General features: G+C 46.6%; 1 protein-coding gene and 1 long non-coding RNA gene across 2 annotated transcripts; both read right to left on the minus strand.

The window, feature by feature from the left end:
• Positions 1-740: 740 nt before the first annotated feature.
• LOC139049732 (uncharacterized) lies at positions 741-8,215 on the minus strand. Its single transcript, XM_070525524.1, has 2 exons — positions 7,750-8,215; positions 741-4,691 (listed from the first exon to the last, which is right to left on the minus strand). The coding sequence occupies exons 1-2, from the start codon at positions 7,879-7,881 to the stop codon at positions 4,431-4,433; spliced, it is 393 nt and encodes a 130-aa protein (XP_070381625.1). The 5' UTR covers positions 7,882-8,215; the 3' UTR covers positions 741-4,430.
• Positions 8,216-10,197: 1,982 nt separating this feature from the next.
• Positions 10,198-24,210, minus strand: LOC139049846 (uncharacterized). The gene is made up of 3 exons (XR_011508615.1): positions 24,091-24,210; positions 14,807-14,969; positions 10,198-10,619 (listed from the first exon to the last, which is right to left on the minus strand). It is a non-coding gene; the product is annotated as an uncharacterized lncRNA (long non-coding RNA).
• Positions 24,211-24,999: the final 789 nt, after the last annotated feature.

Genomic DNA, 24,999 nt, shown 5'->3' on the forward strand with positions numbered 1-24,999 from the left:
CACGCACTTGACCAGGTCGGTCGCTTTTACTCGCGACAGTTAGTTTGTAACTCGAGTTGATGGTGAATTCGACAGAATGACCACGCGGTGAGCACAAATGCACGCTCATGCGTTCTTTCCTCAACCTGGCGCTGTGCCTCGCATCTTCAAACTTAAGGCACCCTAACCTTGTAGAATGAAGAGGTTTTACTGGAAACTGGCGGACTCCTCCGCTGAGTGATCTACACTGTAAACCGACTAGCACCCTTAAGGGTGCTTCCTGTCTACTAATCGCACGATTATTCCCTTTTGGGGGTGTAAGGGAGTGGGCTATAGATTGATTTGCATCCTTGAGAACCCTTCAGGCTGTAAATCGGTTTGCAGTGTATGTGTCGCCCCGGCCACTTCGCTCCGCTCGGCGCTTTTTAAGCTGAATTATGGTAACCCTGTACTCTCAGTGCCTTCCCGATTATGAACTCTCAGTGCCTGCATGGTTATGAAGACATGTTTGTCGATCAAATTCCCATTGCAGTGATCGCCGGGAAGTTCCACTGGTGAAGCACTGTGTCTACGGCAAGATATGCAAACAAACAAACAAACAAACAAACAAACAACCAAACAAACAAACAAACAAACAAACAAACAAACAAACAAACAAACAAACAAACAAACAAACAAACAAACAAACAAGCTTTTCAGTGGAACTTTACAAGGTTGGCGAAGAAGAAATCTGGAAAAGAATTTGACAACACCGTAAGGTATGGCGTTCACTTTTTATGTCTGAGACAATTGTCTTGGAATAACACACAGGAACAAATATGTGCAACAGGCTGAGGCATGTGTCTACTGCACAAAAACAGTCTGGTCACGACTCGGCCTAGTGTCGTGGAATGCCGACACCAGCCCGAAGGCGTACAGGTGACGTCTCCTTCGCAGAAATGCCGTAGTTCAAAGCTGACTGGGGAGGTAACTGGAAAGCGGCTGTGGGAGTCTAGCCGGACACGATTCGAATATCAGTGGATAAAGACAGCAGAAAACTTCGGACGGGAATGCCAAGTGGCATAGGCAGTGTTGCATGTTAAAACAGTCATAAAATACTAAAGTTCTGTGGTTACATCGTAACGCATAGGCAAATCACGCAACCTAGGTAGCAATTTGCCGCCACTCCGTTTAACGGAGGTGCGACTAGCGATAATCATCATGATCATCGTCATCATGATGCACTCCGCTCAGTGGAGTCGTGAGAAAGTTTCGTTTTGAAACCCGTTAGTGAATACAAGTGTAAAGATGAATCATGTGGTTTATTTTTCATACGTTGCAGCATGGGGTGCAGCAGGTTTCCGCCACGTATCCAGTATTTACTTATGGGACAAAACAGTAAACGACGAAACTGGAAATCACAGATGTACATATATTCCGGAGTTTTCATCACCGAAGCCACGGCACGATTATGAGGCGCACCGCAGCGAGGAGGCTCCCGATAAGTTCGACCACCTGGTGCTATTTAACGCGCAAGAAATGCACATGGTCATTTGTGCGTTTTGATACCATCGAAATGCGGCTGCCGCCGCTGGGGTTTGATCCAGCGTCCTCAGTCTTAGCCGCGCGTCTTAGCCAAATACGACAACACGGCGGAGCATAAGCATAACGTTGCAAGAGAGGCGGTACTATGAGAGAAAGGGTGATGTGCCAATTGAGAATGAGAGGAAAAGCAATATCGGAAAGGAAATTGCAGAATGATCACATGTACCAATTTGTTTTGTCTAGGCACCTTAACGATAGCAGCCGCAAGCTACTGTCTAGTATCCTTAGTATCTTTTGTACATCTTGTAGGACCTCCGAGAATTGATGGCACCACGCATAAAGTCTCGAAGGCCACGCTTTTTGTCGCTTGGCTCTGTTTTCCTCCGCAAGATGGCAAAGCGTGTCCGACACTACGGATTTCGCCACAGTGGCGTCATTTTGCGGTGACAGCGTAATGTATAATCGTTGTTTCTTTCCCAAATGCCGATGGATGGCGTAAGCGTTCTTTCGCTGGTCACGGCTGATAAAGTTGTTTCCTCCTCCTAAGTTAAAGTTAAAGCAGGGCGAACGCGCAAAGAAGGGGTGGAAATTCACCAATGACTGCGGCAATGATGTCTTCTGTCTCCATTGTAATTCACGCTTTATGCTAGGGGCACAGAAAGACGACTCGAAAACAGTGAATTAGGGTTTGATTTATCCTACGTGCGAAACGGACAAATGGTGCTACAGAAGGTCCCCGGACTCATGTGTGCTGATGACACAGTGCTACTAGCGGACAATGCGAGAAATCTACGGGCATTTTTGAATATGTGTGGCAACGCAGCGACAAATCTATCCCTTAAGTTTAGCACAGAGAAATTGGGAATTATCATCTTCAATGAAGAGACGAGTAACCACGTGGCGTCAATTCAACATCAAGTCATGCCGATTGTCAAGCAATATAAATACCTCGGCGTATACATAAACGAAGAAAGACCTACTCAAGCACGCGCCAAGGTAATTTGGAAATATAAGGGAAGCGGAATACAGCAATAATGAAACTTAGTGATTTTGGGCCGCAATAAATATGAGGTGATGCGTGGAATGTGGAAAGAAGTAACGGCGCCAACGCTAGCGTTTGCGAATGCCATTCTGTGCCTAAAACCGCGTCTATTGTCAGGGTTGGAACTTGGCCAAAGGCCGGTAGGCCGGGTGGCTTTGGGAGCCCACGGTAAAGCCACAAATGAGGCAGTGAAGGGCGACATGGTTTGGGCCTCTCCTGACGTCTAAGAAGCGCAAAGCAAAATTAGTTTTGAACAAATACTCAGAACAATGGATCAGAAGAAATGGGTGGCTAAAGTACACAATCATCTGTACCTGAAAAGCGTGCACACAGAATGGAGTAAGAGGTCAAGAAAGTTGTAAACCAAGTACAGGGTTACGGAAAGTGTAAATAGACAACCAAGAGTCATAAGAAAGTAAGTGAGAGGAACAGAAATAGCGATTCGAATGCAACGAAGGGAAACGAGAAATAGTATTGAGATTTACAAGAAGCGGGAAGAAAGAAATTAGAAGAAAAAATCTGTGCGATAACACAAAGGGCAGTGCCTTGCTATATTTGAGGCCCGAGCTGGTTGCCCAAGGACAAACACATACCGGAACAAATATTCGGAAATAGATAAGGCATGTGTCCGCTGTAGCAAAACTCCTGAGAAGGTTCAGGGCACTTTAAAGGAGTGCCAATATATTTATTCAGTTAGAACCGATGGGAACGTCCGCTTTCCAGAATCGCTGGGATCGAAAGCGAGATGGAAGCATGAACCGGTCAATTAGTCCAGATAAGCAAGATACACTTAGAGTATGTGGATGGAAAGAAAGCAAGGAATAGCTTGATGGAGGCGGGGTCGTTACATGGATATGATTTAATGAAGAGAGAAAAGACGAAGGAGAGATAAGTAGAACCCCTAGACTGATAATTATGAATAGATTACCCGATTAGCTCAAGCAGGCTAGGTGACTATTCTTTCACGGCCCCATTTCGAAAGAGATGGCAATAGATCCTCATCTTCGTCTTCATTATCGTAGTCATCGAAGGGAGCCATCGTCAAGCGCCAGAAGCGACCTTTCTTTCCCGAAAGGAATTTTACAGCGACACCCATCAGAATTATGAGAAGATAATGTATATGTTCGGGAACTTCATGAAATTAAAAACTGCACAGATGATGCTCGAAACATTGCGACCATGACGCGTTTTCGGCTCCTGCAGTCACTTTTCTCGCTTGCAGCAAGGCTTTGAGATCGGTTCTTGTTGTTCAGGGGTAGCCGTAGCTGATGCGCGGATTTCAACACCACCTATTGCTGCGGGTATTCCTGAATTCATAGGAAGATGGGCACTTCTAAGAACAGTTATATTACATCAATATTTTTGTTGTCAGTGACAATGAAAAAAAAAGATTAACTCACAGTGTTTTTACGCTTACGTTTTCTGACTCGCGTTTACGCTTGCCTACAGACTTCATCTGTCATAGCTTCCCAAATAGCACCTATGGTATTAATTCGCAATTTTATTAGCTTTTCAGAAGCAAATAGTCACAAAGAAAACAAAAATGCGCGTGTTTATTAGTAGTCGTCTGCTTGGCGGCACCATCAAAGAGGGGGTTTCGGCCATTGTAGGTATAGCCTTAGATGTGCGCCATAGCGTTATCCGCTTTATGCACGGAAGCCACTACCACCCTGTCCATCTTGCAGGCGTCGCCTGCAAAATGTATATGCAGTTAGACGCGCGATGACGCACGATGACGCGCGGTGACGCACAATGAGACGCGATGACGCGTGATGACGCATGCGGACGCGCGATGGCGAGCGATGGCGCGTGATTGACACCGTCATGTGGTTACTGTCCATACGATGGGATTTGGTATGTGGGCATTTCGTCCTATAGGCACGCACTAAACGGGGTACAACGGCGCAACGTTCTTAGACACAGTGCCGGGCGCGTACTGCGGTGTCGGGTAGCCTTGGTGTTGAGGTGTCCACGGCTGTCCAGAGTAACCTTGCGGCGCTCCGTACGCGTTTGGCGCCGGATACTGCCGCGTGGTAGCCAGTGGCACGGCCGCGCAAGAGGAGTAGACTACAGGCGTTCCCGTCGCATACTGCGCTGCTTGCGGCCAGCCGGGTTCGGAGACGCCGGGGTAGCCAGTGTTCGCGCCCTGAAAGAAAAAAAAAAGAAGAAAAAAGATGTACTAATTTTTCAAATTACCGTTGCTGAAACGAGTCTTCAGATTATCAAGGAGGCACTACAGGGCTGCCATGTTGTAGGCGTCACCCTTTTTAAAAAGTTGTAGAAGTATTGTAGAAAATGCGCCTAGCAGATATAAAATTTCTATATCTTCAGAGAGATTACATTGAAAGGCGGATAATACTTCAGCGAAAAATCGCAATGTCCATTTAGGTAATGACACTAACCATGCTTTTTTTTATTTTTAGGTTACGAACGCATTCCGTTACGGCGAATTCAATCTGGTATATGATAAGTTCATGTACACTTAGCATGTTAGGGAATACATTGGCGTTCCACTTGATTGGCGCACTGGAGGCATCTTATGAATGTATTAACTGCACAAAATGTGAAACACCGTTTGCAGTAATTCATGTGTTTCTTTTTCTTTCTTTATCTTTTTAAAGTTTCGGCTGCATATATAGCGAAGAACAGCCCTGATATATATATATATATATATATATATATATATATATATATATATATATATATATATATATATATATATATATATATATATATATATATATATATATATATATATATATATGCGCTTACTTTTTGTGCCAGGAATTCACGCGTGTGACTACATGTATATAGATGATGCTTGAATAATAAAAATGCATATAAAAGGTCAATACCGTTAAATCAGGTTTTCTCGCAACGGCTGCGTTCGGCAGCTACCAAGAGGTGGTGACAGAAGTTCATGTTGGCGCCGCCTTGGCAGCATGCTAGCTTCATTTTCTTTTCTTAAACTACAGGCGAGTTACTGTGACAAATGTTATATTGAATGATCCGTACCATAAAATGCGGTCTTTTGCAAAGTTTCAGTAATATTATAGCATTGGCATCAGGGGGAAAGATATTCTGTAAGTGTCCACCCAGGGGACTTGTCCATTTCGTCTGCTTCTGAAGGTGTAAATGACTGGGAGGGGGTAAACGCCAGAAAAAGACAGCCAATCAGCAGTTTAGCTGCAGACAAAATGGACATGTCCACTAGGTGGACGCTTGCAGAATTCCCTTCCTCCTCCCCCAAATCGACTATATAAGCAATTAGGCTATTCACACTTGGCTTGCGGAGTGACTTCCTTGAACGAGTTTTCCACCCGGCCACGCACTCCAGTACTGTTAGGCATGCAGAACAAAGAAAACCGCCACTGAAAGCGTGGCGCGCAGCAAGAATGAAAAAAAGAGATAGAAAGAATATTGACAGTCACTTAGGCATCCTTACGTGATTTGAACACGAAAGCATTATAACTTATCTAATTGGTTACGTCCATTATACATGACGTCATACATTGTGACTTGTCCTTTACAGCTGCACCTCGACCCAACTTACTTCAATTTGCACCAACCTTAATCCACCTTAATCCATCTGGCTCTAACTTTACGAACCTTAATCCACTTTAATCCTTATTAATTCACCTTAATCTGCTTTACTCCCCATTAATACACATTGCTCTAATTTGTATCAACGTCAATCCACCCTAATCCATTTTAATGCACTTAATCCACCTTATTTCCCTTCAATTATTCTTTATTCACTTCTCTTCATCTTAAATCACTTTACTCCACCTTAAGTCACCTTACTTTACAAGTAAGGTTAACTTACAAGTAAAAAGAAACGGACAGACAACGCTGGAAAGCGTTGTCCTGTCCGTTTTTTCTTATTTGTGCTCGCGTCCGTACTTGCTGGAACCCCTTATACGTTCACCATGCACCAACTGGCCCAGCAAACCACACTATTAAATTACTCTAACTTGTTCTAAATTTAATTCACTTTGCTTCACTTTAATTCACATAAGTGGCTATAATTACGGCTAATGAACGTTGTTATACAATTTACTATCTTTTGTATTACAGCTGACATCATAGAAGGAGCAAGCATGTTACTATATACTGTATAAGACGTCATACAAGACGCTGATGACGTCACTGATGATGATGATGATATTTCGTACCATCACGATCGCGCCGGATTTTCTGCCTCATAGGACGTATAAAGCTTTCGCCTTATGAAAGAAAAAGCGGTGGGGCTTGTGACGTAAGCGTGACGTGTGCCTCGGCTCCGGTGTGGAAAAGACGACGGAACGTCCTTTGCGGACGCTAGTCGAGGCAAAGCGGGAGGGTGTGTGTGTTATCTCTTATATCCTCTGATCATTAACAATGGAAAAGTTTGAAGTCGATTCAACATCTTAGTGAAGTCGATGAAAGTCTTTCTGAGCGGGTCGGAGGTGAGAATAGGGTTATAATAACATTGTTCTAGTACACTATACCCATGCCTCTCGGCCAGTAGCGCCTCAACCAGTAGCGTCTCAACGACATCGTCTGAAAACACTAGCGCACACAAGGGAGAAATGAGAGAACGCTCCCCCTCACCACCTGTACCACCAGTGTCGACCACGTCACGGCGGTACCGCCACCGTGCGGTGGTATATTGTACGGTGGCAACAGTGGCACCGATACCATAGGTACTGCATAGTGGTACCAGCAGTAGCACTGTTACCGCTGGGTCAATCTTCGGCATCGGTGCACATTTTTAGACCGCACCATCTCCGGGATCAAACATACGACTAGAAACATAGGTTAGAAACATGCTCGATACGAAAAAGTGAGGTTAACTCGCCAAGAAAGACCGTCTTATAAAAAAAAAATGCAGTAGAACGTTCCCGAGACTGTTCTTTACAACTTCCAGCGCATGTGCGAAATATTTGATGGAGATGTGGCAAGGATTAAGTAATTTGGCTCTACGGTAACGAGGTAAACCACGTCCACGAACACACGGAACAAATGGTATCCTGGCTGAAACTCGTTGATCCGAGAGCGACCCGAGAATGTGACGAAGTATCAGCAGATGAGAGGGAGAGAGAGAGAGAGAACACACACACACACACACACACACACACAAACACACAAACACACAAACACACGCACGCACACACACGCGCGCGCGCTGCCATAACTAGACAAATCGTTCGCGGGAACCTTACCGGCACGTTGCCGTTCCTTCGCGGCCAGATTCCGCGGCGCCGAAGGATGCCCGCCACGTAGAGGCCGACCAGGCAGGACACGATGATCAGCGCGACGACGCAGACCACCAGCAGGGCACGCGACAGCCCCATAGACACGGAACCCACGACGGGCGCTCACAAGACGAGTACGCTCGTCGCACTTCTAGCGCGCGCGCGAATTCGTCGAGCGAAGGCCTATACGCTGACCATCACCTTAGGCCGGTGCTTTTCGTTCGCCGCACCATTGGCCACACCGTGGGTCGCGCGCGTTGCGTCCGAAGGGTTTCTCTTCGCGCCAGGGCGCGTACGCTCACCGTTCCCGCGCAGTTGAACACGCAGCGACTGATCGTCCCGCCAGTCGAGGTCGGAAAAACACGGGCGGTGTAGGCTACGCAGCGTGCAGCCGGGTTTCAATGTCGACCTTGGCGGCGAAAGCAGACAACAGCTGTGGGCGTCCCGCGCGCCTGCACACAACCGTGGCAGCGGTGGCAAGGAGAGAGGAGGGACGGGAAAGGGGGGACGTAGCAGTGTCGCGTCCCGGACGGTGATACACCGGCGTCAGTGGGCAGAGGACGTGAGCGTGCGGTGAGTCGCTCGCGGGGATGTGTAAATCGACGCGTGTTGACGGAACACTGAGCAACGATCACGCGCGCGCATCGCTTCAACGAGCGCGCGTACACATTGTGTATGCTTGCAACAGACACCGGTTTACGAAAGCGTGGTACTGCTTTGGTGTCGCGTCGTAGTCCTTGTTTCTTGCGCTGTTCCCACGCTTACTGTGATGGACCGACTATAGGCGAACGTGGAACCCTTTAACGGTTTAAGACGAAGGTTTTCTTAGCTCTGGCTCACCTTCTTTTTTCCCTGTTTGAAATACTTGTAAAATGACAAAATGTTCCCCACCACTGGACAATCGTTGAATCCGCTTGAAAGAAATATGTGGCACTTGAGAGAGAAAGTCATAATTCTTGCAAACAGGCGCGGTGGCTTAGCGGCTATGGTATTGCTCTGCTAAGCGCGAGGTCGCGGGATCGAATCGCGGCCCAGCATTTCGATGGGGGCGAAATGGAAAAACGCCCGTGTCTCATGCATTAGGAGGCATGTTAAAGAGCCCCTGGTGGTAAAAAATTGATTCGGAGTCTCCCACTACGGCGTGCCTCATAATGAAGTCGTGGTATTGGCACGTAGAACGCCAGAAAGAAAAAGAAGAGAAATTCTTGCATATATAGAAAAGAAATCTTGATTTGGAACGACGAAATTAAAAAATAGAACCACACTGATTAAAATTGGATATTAAAACATAAGTGCCAAAGTTAACAAATGAAACTTCACCAAGAGCAAATATAGCACTACTGTAAGATTTACTGCAAGAACACATTAAGCAGACAAGGTTGATATGTAAGTTCGTGGCATACGAGAAATTGTCGCAGTGTTTCGTAGGGTATTGCGAAAATCTTACTTACAGGTTCTGGGTATATTTTAGAGGGGTGTCAAATTATGCATCTTTGTCAGTGTTAGATACATTATTAGGTGTGGTGTATAGAATTGTGATTTTGCTTTTTATTGTCGAGTCGCACAGTTGCAAACTGGATACTTGAGTTTTCTGAAATATTGCAATTTTCAAGAATTCTTCTAACAAATTGATGATATAGCTTGATGATCCACTTCCTACCGTCAATAGATTTAATTTTTTTTCTTTAAACGCAACAGACTTCACCATGGTTGGTGCAATGCCTTCCAAGAGAAGCGGTTTCTCTGGTTCCATATACCGTGAAAACCGGAATAAATCGGAAGTCGTACTGGAATATAGATCGTATTGTGAAATCCGTATTGTGATTTTGTCCGCTTTTCTATGTAAGCTTGATTAGGTGGTCTCGCACGATTGTCTTTTCCATTGTGCACCGCAATTTCTTGTTCTTGCTGCTCTGTGCTCGGGAACATTTTCGGGGATAATTATTGCTTGGCTCTCACGTTGTTCTTCCTTGTGTTTTCCTATCACAATGCAGTGCAAGTGAATGCACTTGTTTCGAATCACTCCTGCGTTGGCCCCCAAGAGGCAGCCACCAGAACTAACTAACTAACTAACTAACTAACTAACTAACTAACTAACTAACTAACTAACTAACTAACTAACTAACTAACTAACTAACTAACTAACTAACTAACTAACTAACTAACTAACTAACTAACTAACTAACTAACTAACTAACTAACTAACTAACTAACTAACTAACTAACTAACTAACTAACTAACTAACTAACTAACTAACTAACTAACTAACTAACTAACTAACTATAACTAACTAACTAACTAACTAACTAACTAATAGCAGGGTGTCGACCATCATGATTCTGTCGACTGGATGCTTGAAGACTCAACCGCAGGGAAATGCCTTCAATGGGTGTTGAAAGCTTACGCCTTTATTATTTTGTTTCTGCATTGGGCCCCACCATAGTAGTTGTCCATACGTATGTGACGATGCTCCAGAAAACAGGGTTGACGCATGAAATAGATGCGTAGACGACTGCACTCAAAAAGAAAGAAAGAAAAAACGAAGTGCTAGAAAGAGACGCCATGGCCACGCGTCCGCAATTCAATTTTATCACTCCCGGCAAGTGGAGCTTCCGAGATCCGCTCCCCATTTCCGAGGTCTGCGAGGTTCTCGGTTCGCTTTTCACGACCGGAAGCAGTTGTGCGGCGTCATCCTCGGCGGGCTCTCCGTGGCTGCCTACATCTGGCAGTAGGACGGAGCCACCGCCCCGAGTGGTGCACGACCGCTCACCGGGCCGAGCTGCTGCATGAAATGGTCCGGGGCGACGCCCTGCTGGACGACTACCGCGCGAATGTCCTGCGTAGTGCCGTGGGAGATAGATAGGTAGGTATGCAGACAGACAGACAGACAGACAGACAGACAGACAGACAGACAGACAGACAGACAGACAGACAGACAGACAGACAGACAGACAGACAGACAGACAGACAGACAGACAGACAGACAGACAGACAGACAGACAGACAGACAGACAGACAGACAGACAGATAGATAGATAGATAGATAGATAGATAGATAGATAGATAGATAGATAGACAGACAGACAGACAGACAGACAGACAGACAGACAGACAGACAGACAGACAGATAGATAGATAGATAGATAGATAGATAGATAGATAGATAGATAGATAGATAGATAGATAGATAGATAGATAGATAGATAGATAGATAGATAGATAGATAGATAGATAGATAGATAGATAGATAGATAGATAGATGATGTAAGAAAATCAGGGAGGTTAAGAGCTAGTTCTGGTTTACTACCTGGGGCAGGAACAAGTAGTACGCGGATAAAAAGAGAAAGAGAGCGAAAGGGGAACGAGAAGAATAAAAGAAGAAGAAGAAAGAAAAGACAAACACAAACAAAATAACCGTGTACACTACAGAGCGCTAGCAGACGGTGCTCTTAAAGCATACAATAAAGACCCTTAGAACCTGAGGAACCTGAGTAGGGAGAATGAAGCCTTCGGCACGGAGTTTCTTCGGGAGCACTGGGCCTAGAACAATTACTTCTGACAGTGGACGAGGTTGCGGCTCGTCGGGGGGTTAGGGTAAGGAATCCTCTAAGCTTATCGACGAATATGTCCAGTAGTAGGAATGAAGGAAAAAGGGTTTATTTGACATTAGCTACACGGCTCCAGTTACGGAAGCACACTCCATGCAGGAGCAGGTTGAACGTCCGAGTTTACACCAGGACACGTCGGGCTCACTGCACGAAACGTATCCGCTTTTAATACCGTCATCTTCCCTAGGCCACTTGACTAGGGAATCTGATGACTGTATATCGCAGCCAATCACAATCGTTGGATCGGTTGCGATACCACGCCCACACTATCGCATAGTTCCGCGGCCTCCCCCTCTCCGAAGCCTCCACTCACCCTAAGCATAGAATAGGGGACATGATAGCAACCTGGGAATCCACGATCGGCGTCATTTTTCGTTAGCATTCGAAGTTGGCCCTTTTCATCATTAGTTCAGGCTGTCAGGTAGTGGTGGGGTGGGTGTCAACGCTGCGTTGACATCTTGGCAGGCGCTGATGGATTGGCGGGGTTTGCCTCGTGAAAAACGTCTAATTAACGCCTTTGTGGTGTTGAGACGTAAGGACGATTACCCAATCAGTCCAGCAACAGTGCAGACCACTTGCATCTCGGCACTAAAGCGCCGGTATACACAGATAATGTGTGTGAGTGCCTCGACTCGCAGCTACCACGTGTCGCACTAACTCCTATAAGTGTCTTCCACGCGTTGAAATGGCAGAGAGAGCCCCACGTGCCACGGCAAGTAGTGGGACACACTTGCCGGGCTGTCTGCAATCAGATTTGAACGCGATAGCGTTAAGGGCCCCGCGTTGCAGAAAATCAGGTGTCGGTGTCCGGCGTCCGCGTCTCCGTGAGCAAATGTTCCCGTATATATATTAGGCTCATGTCTATGCCACAGGTATGTTTGATATGTGACATGCTGGTATGTTTGCATGCATGCTGGTATGTATGCTAGTATATGGCACGCTGGTATGTTTGACATGTGACATATGTGGTTGATATGCGACATGCGGTATATGCGGCTTCTATTGGCATAGCATTCTATCCCTAAAGTTGCTCATATCTTGGCTTACATTCTTGACAAAAGGGATTCCTCGGAATTTGATAGTTGACATGCTGGTATGTTTGCATGCATGCTGGTATGTATGCTGGTATATGGCATGCTGGTATGTTTGACATGTGACATGATATGTGGTTGATATGTGACATGCGGTATATGCCGCTTATATTGGCACAGCATTCTATCCCCAAAGTTGTTCATATCTTGGCTTACATTCTTGACAAAAGTTATTCCTAGGAATTATGAGAATGACAGGCCACAAACAAATGTCATGAAACAAAACACCCACAGCGCATGACTTTTATGTTAAGTCTTCACAGAATGAAATATTAAAAGTGCGAAGCAAAACAATTAACGCGGAAATGATTGAATTAATTTGGCTCGGCTGTGCGCCACCTCCGGGCTCGGCCCACGCAAGAGGCCGCGTTTCGCCGACGCCGGATTTTCTGCGACACAGATTCCTTAACGCTTTCGCGTTAAAGTCAAGCTATAATTGCAGCATACTTGTTTAAATATATCCTGTCCGAAAGCGAACGCCATACTGTATCTATTCCGCAACAAAGTATCATTGTGCGTTCTGTTTTGTTGCACAGAACATGGACTTTACGTCATGTACTTACGTTGTTGCTAAACAAACGAATCTCGCAAATATTTGGGTTGGAAAACGCAGCATACGCGGTATTCAAGAACCCTTCTTGATGTAATTACATTTTTCGTCACTATGTATTTCTGCTGGATCTTCTGCGTTCTACTGTGATGTTGTTCATCTTGCATTACGCTGTCTTAAGATGCGAAGTTACTTTTAGAATTTTAACCAGTTCTGTTGTGTCTTTGTTGTATTCTTGGTGCAATCATTGTTGTGTGCCTTGTACATAAGGGGCTGGTACGACCTCAAGTGAAATAGTTTTGCACGTATCGCCCGAGCCCGCACACATTGTAAAAATGCAAATAAACAGAACTTGAACCCTGACATGTCGCGTGGTGAAGGTCCTTTATTCCCCTACTCCTCGCTTCCCATTTTTAATGGATAGGCTTCAAAATTATAGGCTGGCTATTTGCCCTTGTCTTTACCTTTCTTTTTCGTTCATCCGGGGCGCGGTTTCGTGGTCCCCAATTTGAATTTTCTCCTCTCTTACATCATGGTGTCTGGCCAACATTCTCTGATATAGGGGACGGAGACTAAGCCGGGCCTTTAGGCCTGTGCTCTCACAGAAAATTTCGTTGTAATTACTACATAGTTGTCACAGCATTTCTTACTTTGGTATATACGCAGTTGATAAATATAGAATTACTACCATTATTGATTAAACAGGGTCTCAGCTACCAATACCAAAAGCAGATGGCACGGCCGATTACAAAGTTTCTAGACTGTAACGAATCTATCGGACCGAGTCTGTCATATTCTGGACAGTCAAATGCAAATGTTTATGAAGATTATTAATAAAATATTCGCGTAACGGAAGCCGTAATTTTATTTGCTGATATAAGGAAGGAATGAAAAAGTGGAGAAGGAAAGGCAGGGAGGGTAACCAGTTTAGCTCAACCGGTTTGCTACTCTTCACATGGGAGTGGGATGGGGGGGATGAAAGATGGGGAGGAGATATAAAATGGTTCTAAGGGGTATAGGTAACAGCTAGGGTCCGAAATATCAGGCTCTGAAGAAATCGGCAGGCGGCTGTATCTGCATTCTGCTGAAACCAGTTTTACAGAAAGCTGGATGCAAATTTTAAGGTTCGTAAGATTCCTAATATCCCTAGGACATGCGTAAACAAGCTCCGAAATTCGAGAAGTTTACTATAATATCGTAGATGTTTGGAAGATGTGCCAGTGGAAAACTTAAAGGAGTACTGACACGAAATTATTGCCATTCATTGTTTCATTGACCTCGAGAGATCAGGAAAAAAAAAATGCCATGACGTCATGACACATACACATCCTGGGAAGCAAAACCGAAACCGGTTCGTAGAAAAGCTACTGCAGTAAACTATTTAGGGTGCTCCGAGGCTTACCAGTATGTTTTCTGGTGTTTCGAGGTCAATGACCTCCATTTAACGCTAGAAGTCCAAAATGTCATGCGAGCTTTTTTTCTTTTAGGAAGAACACGTCCCTGGGTCAGCTGGTGCACGCCGGCAAACAGCCAGATTGTTGCGCGAAACAGAAGACTACAAAAAATTGGAATCCGCACGCGGACGGGACAGGCGCCGTCCCGTCCACGTGTTTTCCTCTTGGGGTCATCTGCTTCGTGCTAAAGCCTAGCCACTTAACCGGTAGTAAACGTGGCGCAGTGCCGTAGTGCTTCACACAAGGGCAGCAAGTGGTTAAGGCAGCAAAAGCAAGTGGTTAAAGCAGCAAAGCAAGTGGTTGAAGCAGCAAAGCCCTACCCTCTCGGGCCTGAAGCAGCCGCGGATGCAGCACACGCAGCAGGCGATGAGGCCTAGGGCCACGGCCACCACGACGGTGATGATGGTGACCACAATGCCCGCAGCCAGTTCGCCGGTACCGTCTGCCGAGTTCATCACGGCGTCACACTGGTCCTTCTTGGCTCTGCAAGCAGAATTTCAGCGTGTTCAGTCATAACTGACATAACTGTATTTCAACGCTCTAACAGAGGAACCTATTTTAACATGCTGCCATCACAAGCCATCGCAACAGGGGGCTACGAGGTACTGTTACAGTTTTTAAAGGCAACAGAGAGAGAGAATGAAGAGGAAAGGCAGGGAGGTTAACCAGATATGAGTCTCCGGTTTGCTACCCTACACTGGGGATGGGGGATAGGGGTTAGAAAGATGACAGAGAGGAAAACGCTAAAAAAAAAGGAAAAAAAAAAAACACGCACACATGGAGGCACACACACAAAAAGGCGTTCCAGTTAAAGTCGTTCACTCAGGCCGGTAGATCGCAAAAAGCGCAATAGCGCTTGCACGGCCTTCTTCTGTGACGGTAGGTCCTTTCGATGTTGTAGAATTCTGTTTTCGGATAGCGCTTGGTCGTCCAGTTTGTCAAGTTCGTGGCGAAGGCATGCCCTCTGTGTACTGTACTGCGGGCAGGCACACAGAATATGGCCAATTGATTCTTCATGGCCGCAGTGGTCACAGGTTGGGCTGTCGGTCATCCCTATGCGGAATGCATAGGCTTGAGTAAAGGCAACGCCCAACCAAAGTCGATATAAAAGCGTGGCGTCTCTACGGCGAAGCTGTGATGGCGCTCGAAGACTTAATGTTGGGTCAAGTGAGTACAGTCGCGTGTTTCTTAAATGTGGCTCATTCCATTGCGACGCGGTGCACTGCCGAGCAAGTAGGCGGAGCTTCCGTGCTGCGTCAGGTCTAGAATGAGGAATCGGGACGCAGCGCTCCTCAGTATGGGCTGAGCGGGCAGCGTGATCCGCCCGTTCATTGCCGATAATCCCGCAGTGACTTGGAAGCCACTGAAAGGTTATCTCATGGCCTGCTTCACTTATATGTTGCAAAGTCTCTGTAATATGGAATATTAGTTGCTCGTGTGGTCCACGTCGTAGAGGTGACAGTAGAGACTGCAGTGCCGCCTTCGAATCACAGAATATTGTCCATTTATGTGGTGGTTCATCACCAATGTGATGAAGGGCAGTAAAGAGCGCTGCGAGCTCTGCTGCCGTCGATGTTGTCGCGTGGGTCGTCTTAAACTTGATTGTTGTAGCTTTCGCCGGTATGACGATTGCCGCCGCGGTGCTACTTGGAAGGACAGATCCATCAGTGTAAATATGCGTAGAATCACGGTAGTTCTCGTACAAATGTAGTAGCGTGAGTTGTCTGAGTGCTGGCGATGATAGATCAGCTTTTTTCGAGATACCAGGTATTGTGAGGTTGATTTTTGGTTGAGCGAGGCACCATGGAGGAATCGAAGGTCTCGCAGCCGGGGTAAAACAAGCTGGCAATGATTCGTCATATGCGTTTATCGTCCGGCTGAAAGATGTGTGTGGTCTGTCCGCTGTTAGGGAGGCCAAGTGGTGACGAGGAGTCCTGGTCAGATGCCTTATATGGGTCCTGAGCACTTCAATTTCAATGTGGGTCTTGACAAGGTGATCTCCAGCGATTGCTATCGTAGCCACTGTTGAAGCACTCTGAGGCAGGCCTAGACAGATCCGGAGCACTTGACCCTGAAGACTTTGTATTGTGCGTAGATTTGTTTTACCAGTGTTGTTTATTGCTGGCAAGCTGTATCGCAGAAATCCTAGGAAAAGCACCCTGTACAGTTGCAACATCGCACTTGGCGACATTCCCCAGGTCTTGCCAGCGAAAAACTTGAACAGGTGGCAGATGCCTGTTAACCGTTTTTTCATGTATGATACGTGTGGGCTCCATGACAAGTCCCTGTCGATTATTACACCTAGGAACTTGTACGATCGGACCCGTCGTATTATTTGGCCATTTATCATTACACTGTAGTTGGCCATGGGTTTGCGCGTAAATGGCACTAGTGCGCATTTCTCTGAGGAAATTTCCAGGCCTCGATTACGAAGGTAGAGAACAGTTTGTGTGGCGGCTTTCTGGATTCTCGCTCGCAGCTGTAGGCGTGTTACTGCAGATGCCCATATGCAGATGTCATCCGCGTACATTGATACCCTGACTGTGGCTGGCACGTGCTCAAGCAGAGCAATTAGTGTTAGATTGAATAACACGGGGCTAAGTACACCGCCCTGGGGGACGCCGCGGTAGCTATAATGTAGAGACGTATGGCCTTCCTCCGTGCTTACAAAGAAGGATCGCATGGATAGATAGCTCCGTATCCATTGAAACATCCGCCCACCCACTCCTACCTCTGCGAGAGCAGAGAGGATGGCTTCATGCGTAACGTTGTCATACGCCCCTTTAACGTCGAGGAATAAAGACGCGCAGAGACGCTTACGGCATTTCTCATGTTGAATGTAGGTGACCAGGTCGACGACGTTATCGATCGATGATCGACCGCGTCGGAAGCCCGCCATGGCATCTGGGTAGGTGTTGTGGTACTCCAAGTACCACTCCAGGCGTCCTAGGACCATCCTCTCCATTACCTTGCCCACACAGCTCGCCAACGCGATCGGGCGATATGATGAGAGCTCCAACGGCGACTTGCCAGGCTTCAGCAGTGGAACAAGGCGACTTGTCTTCCAGGTTGTTGGTAGCGTGCCATTTCTCCAAGATTCATTGTAAACCTCAAGAAGAACACCTCTCGCTCGCTCCCTCAGGTGACACAGAGCTCGGTAGGAAATTCCGTCAGGTCCTGGCGCTGATGTGCGGCTACACAAAGCTAATGCTGCCTTAAGTTCGTGGATCGAGAATGGTAGATCCAACCGGTGATCACGTGGTGGCGGACAGCTGATCGAAGGCGACGAAGTGTTGGTAGCTATGAGTTGGCTGGATAATCTGGCGCAGAAATCCTCTGCCACGTCAATCTCCGATCTCTTTTGAGAGAGGGCAAGTGCCTTGAATGGGAATCGCTGTACGGGAAGTGTCCGCAGTCCGCGCACCGTTCTCCATAGTTGCGATAAAGGCTTGCGTGGATCTAGCGACTCACAGAAGGCAGCCCAACGTTGCGATTCGAGCTTGTCTAACCGGCGCTGTATCTTCTTTTGCGTGCGCCTGGCGGTCCGTAGATCGTCCATTGTTTTCGTACGTCGGTACCTTCGTTCAGCACGTCGTCGGATTGCTCGAAGTCTTTCTAGTTCCACGTCAAATTCGTTCAGTTTCGAAGAGCATGTGAGAGTGCGCATAGTGTCTTGCACCGCGCTCTTAATTGCCTCTTCCAAGTCGAAAGATGGATTGGCGTCGCAGTGGTCTTCCATTATAGACTGAAATTTAGGCCAGTCCACTCTTTGGATCGTATCCCGTATTTTGGAAGGGGACAATCCTCTGATCTTGATGTACGTGGGGATATGGTCACTTCCGTGCGTCTCTATGTCCGCAAACCACCCTGCACGTCTGACAAGGCTTCGTGAGACGAAAGCCAAGTCAAGACAGCTGCTGTAGGTGGAGCCACGTAAGAAGGTAGGACTTCCATCATTCAGCAGCCAAAGTTCATTACTGGAGGCGAAAGATACCAGAGCTCTGCCTCTTGCGTTGATCATCGGACTTCCCCAGAGTGTATGATGGGCGTTGAAATCTCCAATGATGACCCAGGGATTGGAGGTTGAGGAAAGGATGTCTTGCAGTCTTTTGTAATCAAATCGACTTGACGGAGATAGGTAGGCGCCCACAAAGGTAAAGGCCAAATTCTTTTTCCTTACGTTTAGGCATATATATTGATTATTGTCATTAGGTGGTACAGGCTGACGAGTGTAGGTGAGGTCACGGCGAATACACACCAAAACCTTACTGTTTTCATAAACGGTTGACGACATAAATAATTCATATCCAGAAAGCCTGATTGTGTTCGTTAAGTTCGGCTCGCAAATGACAATAATAGGAAACATATTGGCGTACACGAAGCGACGGAAATCCGAAAGGCGCGCTCTGAGTCCGCGTGCATTCCACTGGAAAATAGCTGCTTGTCGGACCTCTTCCCTAAAAGACCGTGGCTGTGGAGCCATGATCTACTCAAGGGTTGCCAGCACCGGACTCAGAGCGTCCAGTACTTGAAGCGCACTTCTGGCAGACGGTGTGTGCATGTTGCTTAGCAGCACGCGAATGGCATTCATTAAAGGCCTAATAAGTGCTATCACTTGCTCATCTGTGTTCCGCGACTGCTCGGGTACAGCACCTTGCTGCACTGGGGGCGGCTTCTGCTGCGGCTCCTCTGGCGGTCGTGTACGTGGAAGTGGCGGCCATTCCTTTGTGGAGAGAGATCTGGCAGTTTTCTCCCTTCCAACATCGGTGTTCGGAGGGCTGGAAACTTTCGCTGGTGATGCTGCTTGACGAGTTGACTGTTCTTGAAAACTTGATGTTTTCCGTCGTGAAGACCTTCGACGGTGACGTCGTCTTCGCCGTACTTTCACAGCAGCCTCTTTGTGGGTAGAGTTGTCTCTCACCATTTGTTTAAGAATGGTGATCTCTTTCTTGATCTGGGGACAGTCTTTGGAGGAGGCGCAGTGATCACCCTGACAGTTAGGACACTTCAACTTGATTGCGCTGCAGTTGTCTTCTGAGTGGGGTTCGGCACATCGAGGGCACACGGCCGAATTTCTGCAGACACCCTTCACATGGCCTATCTTCTGACAATTGTAGCATTGCATTGGTCTTGGAATAAATGGGCGAACCTGATGGCGAAAGTGGCCGACCTTCACGTAGGGTGGAAGGCAGTCGCCTTTGAACGTTAGTCTCACACAACGTGTGTTGCCGAGGCGACAAACATGCACAATGACGTTGCGTTCACTTGCTGGTTTTATAAGAACTGGGAGGTCTGCATTAGGAATTTCATTGTCAATGTCATAGATGACTCCTGTTATTGTGGCACCATTCGTTGGCATGATGGATCGGACCTTGATGTTTCCCAGCTGCGTTACATGTTGTAGTATGGTCAGCGCGCTCGGGTTCATCACATCAATTGCCAGGATGTTTCGCCTAGTGTTTATCCTGACATCCTTAATCTCGTTTGGCACAGTGTTTTCGAGATACACGGAGAGTGCTTGCCTGTTGAGGACGCGCAGGTTGTCGGTAGCGTTCTGTGGCACAAACAGGATGGAGTGAGGCCATCGTTGAGGCGCTGTTTTCACTGTGTTCGAGCTGGACGCCGAAGATGAGTTGATAATTCTTCGTTTGGCCTTGCGGTACTGGACAAGTCGAAAGCTGTCTTCCGAGGACTCGTCACCTGATGCGGAGTACAGCTCTGTGTCTTCGCTACCACTCGATGTATTTCCTCGCTTCCTCGAACCGATGTCCGCGGGTGAACGGGAACCGGGAGGATCCTCGGGGTGTTGTACATCCATCACCGCGATGGAGGGGGCGGTAGACCCCACAGGTGCAGTGAGAAGTCCAGAAAAGCACAGAGACGGGCGAGATGTGTTCCGCAAGAGAAGCACAGAAGAAAGGCAACAGAATTGGACAAGCGGCTGTAGCATGAACTGATGTTTATAGTGCTGCAAGTGCTACTGTGCTGTGCTATGCGGCAACAGTGTCGACGGTGATTGTATGTCTATGCTCCTTTCTTTCGTTATCTCTACTTTGTTATCACTTTACCTCCCCTTCCACTCTTTCCTCCAGCGTAGGGTAGCAAACCGTATCTTCCCCTCTTGTTAACCGCACTGCCTTTACCGTTTTCTCTCTCTCTTTCTCTCTCGTTAAGAACACTCGGCGCCATCTAGCACAGACGTACGCCAAGCGCGCGCGTACACACACACACACACACACACACACACACACACACACACACACACACACACACACACACACACACACACACACACTCACACACACACACACACACGCACGCACGCACACACGCACACACACACACACACGCACGCACGCACACACACACGCACACATACGCACACGTGGCTTGCACAACGCAGACAACGCACAAGTGTAACTTCTTGCCCTCTTATCCGCCGCGGTAGCACAGTGGCTCTGGCCCTGCGCAGCAGTGCACGACGTCATGGGTTCGACTCTGGAAGCGACGGAATGCAAACGGAATGCAGCCGGAACGCAGACGGAATGCAAAAAAAAAAAGAGATCGCTTGCGTATTAAGCGTTGGGTGCACCATAAGGAGCCTTAGGTGGTCAAAATTAATCCGGAGTCTCCCAACAGCGATGTGCATCATAATCAGATCGTGGTTTTCATATATGAAACTCCAGAATGTCTTGTCCACTTCTTTGTGTGGCTTCCACGCAACGTTAGGATGTACCGACAAGATCATTTCACTATCCTGCCGGGAATTTCATTATGGTCCTCTAGACTGCTACGTTGAGCTTGAGGAATGAGAACCCACGAGCAATAGAGGCACGAAGGATGACGATGAGGGGAAAAAATTATTCTCTTATGAGTACATGTGTACCACTTATAGACCAGAAAAATATATTAGTGTAAAATACTTGTGCTTCTTCTAAAAACCGATCACTCTCTTGACGCGTGTTGACCCTGGCGATTGATGGAGGTCACCTTTTAATAGGTACACGAGGCCTGTATCGCCTCTTGTGGCTGAACTACGGTGGATTGAACGTGTACGGGGGTGCTGTTGAACTTTGTAGTAGTCGGAAAAACGAATAACGTTGCCTGCACTGAGCGGCTTGACTTATCTAATAGGCTCACAAGAGGCGAGGAGCATGCTCAAGTGGAAAGGTATTCGATGGGGCCGAGCCACTGCACTGAATATCGGATGAAGAGGGTCAGTGCCGGAGCGATCGGCGGAAGCCATCTTTTATTCCTTTCGGAACGGCGCAGCCTGCGGCTATTCAGAAGGAAATTCAGTTTTGTTGGGCATATTAATGCATCTTTAACGCGGTCGCGTCACTTTGACGCGGTAAGTTTTTGCAGTTTTGTAACGTCGCGTGAGAGGCAGGCGAAGTAGATGCAGCCCCAAAACTTTGGCCAATTTCCGAGGGCTAATGGCAAAAAGGCGTCGAATCAGAAATAACTATATTTGTTTTATTCGGTCAAATTATGCATAAACAGTGTGTACACGTCATATCAGATGGGGAGCTATCGCGGTTTTCGTGACGTCGCGTGACAGACAGGTGAAGTGGGGGTGATCCAAAAAAGCTTTTGACCAATCGCTGTGGGCTGATTGCAGAATTAGAATAGAAAAGTTTGGAATAGTTTTACGTTATAGCGCCCCTGCATGCTCTTATAGGCATCCACGAAACTAGTATATAGATACATTGCCGTACTAAAACCTAGCCTACCTGTTAGATTTATTCTGTATCCTGCATTTGTATTTCGTCTGCGTGCTTTTTTCTTCTTTCTTTTGCCCTTCCTGCAATAATTTCTATCGGGATGAACAGTATATATAAATGATGAAAAAGAATAAACATTTTACCTAATCACTTTCCAGCTATTTTGGGAAGGCTCAAGAGGAAGCTTTAGCTCGGGTCCAACTCCAACGCGGCCTATTCAAATACATGTAAAACGCAAAAACACTTTTCTGAGATAACCCCTGGACTGATTTTAATGAAATTTATTGAATTTGAGGGAAAAAGTTAAATTGTAGTGACTGTTGGGAGCGAAATTTAGATTCAAGGCTTTAATTTTGTGAAAAGAACTTTCAAATATTCAAAAGTTCGAAATATGTAGACGCACGAAGCTTATAAATTAATAGCTGTGCACCAAAAAGAGATACCTTGGTTCTGTGAACGCATCCACTAGATCATTCAAAGCGGAGAAATTCGATATGTCAATTTATGTCTTACGTGAATTCGTTACGTTGTGTAGAAAGTTCCGCAAAAGCTGCATCTCCATATTACTGAATAGATTAATCTGTAACATATAATTTTTGTACGCTTTAAATGTACGATTAGTTGCACTTCACAGAATTATGATACCATTTTTCTTTGCTGAGTTAGAGAGTTGTAAACTTGATAGTTTCGTTTTCCAGAAATTTTTGATTTTTGCCAATTTTTAATAAACCGCTGACGACACAAATCGAAACTTCGTAACCATCCGGTCACTAGATTTTAAGTTTTTCTTTTAAATGCAACAAGCCTCGTCAAATTTGGTGCAGTGGTTGCCAAGAAGAACGAATTCTCCTTTTACATGCATTTATATATAGGAGCACCCGAGCTAAAGCTTCCTCTTAAAGGCATTTTGAAATTAACTTGCAAGAGGTCTAGGAATGCTAACAGCGTATATAAAGCCGAGACCACACGTACGCTTGCGGACGCGCGCCTAGCGGCTGACACGCCTCGCGAGAAATGGCGGTTTGCAACCACAAAGACGCGCGTCAACGCGCGCTCACTGGGCTCACTCACAGACGCCGCCGCTTCTTACTTTGTTATCGACAGTATTTCAACATGCTTCGATATCTACAAACGTAACTCTTATATATTTGTAGGTGTTAGGTCAACGCAAAAAGGAAAAGAAGAAGCCCTTTCTTGCATGATATAAATCTGCTTCATCATCATCATCATCAGCCCGGTTACGCCCACTGCAGGGCAAAGGCCTCTCCCATACTTCTCCAACAACCCCGGTCATGTACTAATTGTGGCCATGTCGTCCCTGCAAACTTCTTAATCTCATCCGCCCACCTAACTTTCTGCCGCCCCCTGCTACGCTTCCCTTCCCTTGGAATCCAGTCCGTAACCCTTAATGACCATCGGTTATATTCCCTCTTCATTACATGTCCTATCCATATGCCTATTTCTTTTTCTTGATTTCAACTAAGATGTCATTAACTCGCGTTTGTTCCCTCACCCAATCTGCTCTTTTCTTATCCCTTAACGTTACACCTATCATTGTTCTTTCCATAGCTCGTTGCGTCGTCCTCAATTTCAAATCTGCTTCACTGAGAGTTGAACGTTCCGCGCCGTATCTGCGTAGCCAGGCGCGCCGACGCGAGGCAACCCAAGCGCGCGACAACGGAGAGGCGCTGTTCCCCGAGATGGCGCCGCGTTTCGACGCGTGCGAGCCACGCCGCACCGTCTGCGCATGCGCGGGCGCCTGAGCGCGAGCTTGCGCGCGTCCGCCAGCGTACGTGTGGTCCGGGCTTAAGAACGTACACGGCCTCGCGCAGTTGAAATAAAAATCGCGACCTGTTTTTACCGAAGAGCTCGCAACTCACGTGTGCTTCTCCAAGCTTTACGCCCTTGTCTCAGCTCGAGATGACGAGGAGTCGCTGCCCCCGGCCTCGTCGACGACGTCGAACGTGGGACTGAGCTCGATCATCCTAGCACACCAACCAGGTCGGTCCACCCGTCGGTCGCACGCGTGCAAACGGAGAGCGCAAAATGTGAACCCCACGATCGCCGACGCGAGGGGGAGAAGCGTGTACCGCTTCTCACCAAGCCTCTGGGATAGCGTTCGAAAAAAAAAAAAACTCTAAGTAGAAAGAATTATTGCCCCTGTATTTCACCAATAAAAACAAACCTTTTTTCTTCCTTACATTCTAGAAATGAAATTACATCGCATAAAATTTATTCATAGTATAGTGGCTGGTTACCTACCTTCCCCTTTAGCAACAACACAAACAAGAGCACTAGAGCTCATATTTAGCAACCAATTTTCGCCCAAACTAAAGCATTCCAAGACAGTTTTTTCTCCGAGAACGCATAGCGGACTGGAATATACTTCCACATTCAGTAATCATGTCGCCAAATTTCGTTCAGTTTCTGGAAGAACGCATTTTACGTTAGATTTCAGGAGTGTTTTTCCTGATGATGTTGGGTTTGATTACCTACATGACAGCTCCTTATTACTATGTATTATTGTAGTTTTTGTTCAATCCTTAATGTATTGTGTTTATAGCGTATTGTTGTCTATTACTTAACTATTGTATCATTATGTGTACCAATCTATCATCCTCTTTATTATCATGTACTTGCCCCTCCTGCTTGAGCCATATTGGCATACGGTATCTTCAAATAAATAAATAAATAAATAAATAAATAAATAAATAAATAAATAAATAAATAGGTGAATTACCCTTCTACAATACCAAAAGAAAGCGATTTTACTGCGAGAAGAGGCCTGT

This window comes from Dermacentor albipictus, chromosome 9 (genome assembly GCF_038994185.2).
Source record: "Dermacentor albipictus isolate Rhodes 1998 colony chromosome 9, USDA_Dalb.pri_finalv2, whole genome shotgun sequence".
In the NCBI taxonomy this organism is placed as follows: Eukaryota; Metazoa; Arthropoda; class Arachnida; order Ixodida; family Ixodidae; genus Dermacentor; species Dermacentor albipictus.

Excerpts from the sequence above, each read along its gene's own strand:
- LOC139049732 (XM_070525524.1), bottom strand. The coding sequence starts at position 7,881 with ATGGGGCTGTCGCGTGCCCTGCTGGTGGTCTGCGTCGTCGCGCTGATC. Across the intron at positions 4,692-7,749 it reads GAAGGAACGGCAACGTGCCG|GGCGCGAACACTGGCTACCC; the intron begins GTAAGGTTCCCG and ends TTTTTCTTTCAG.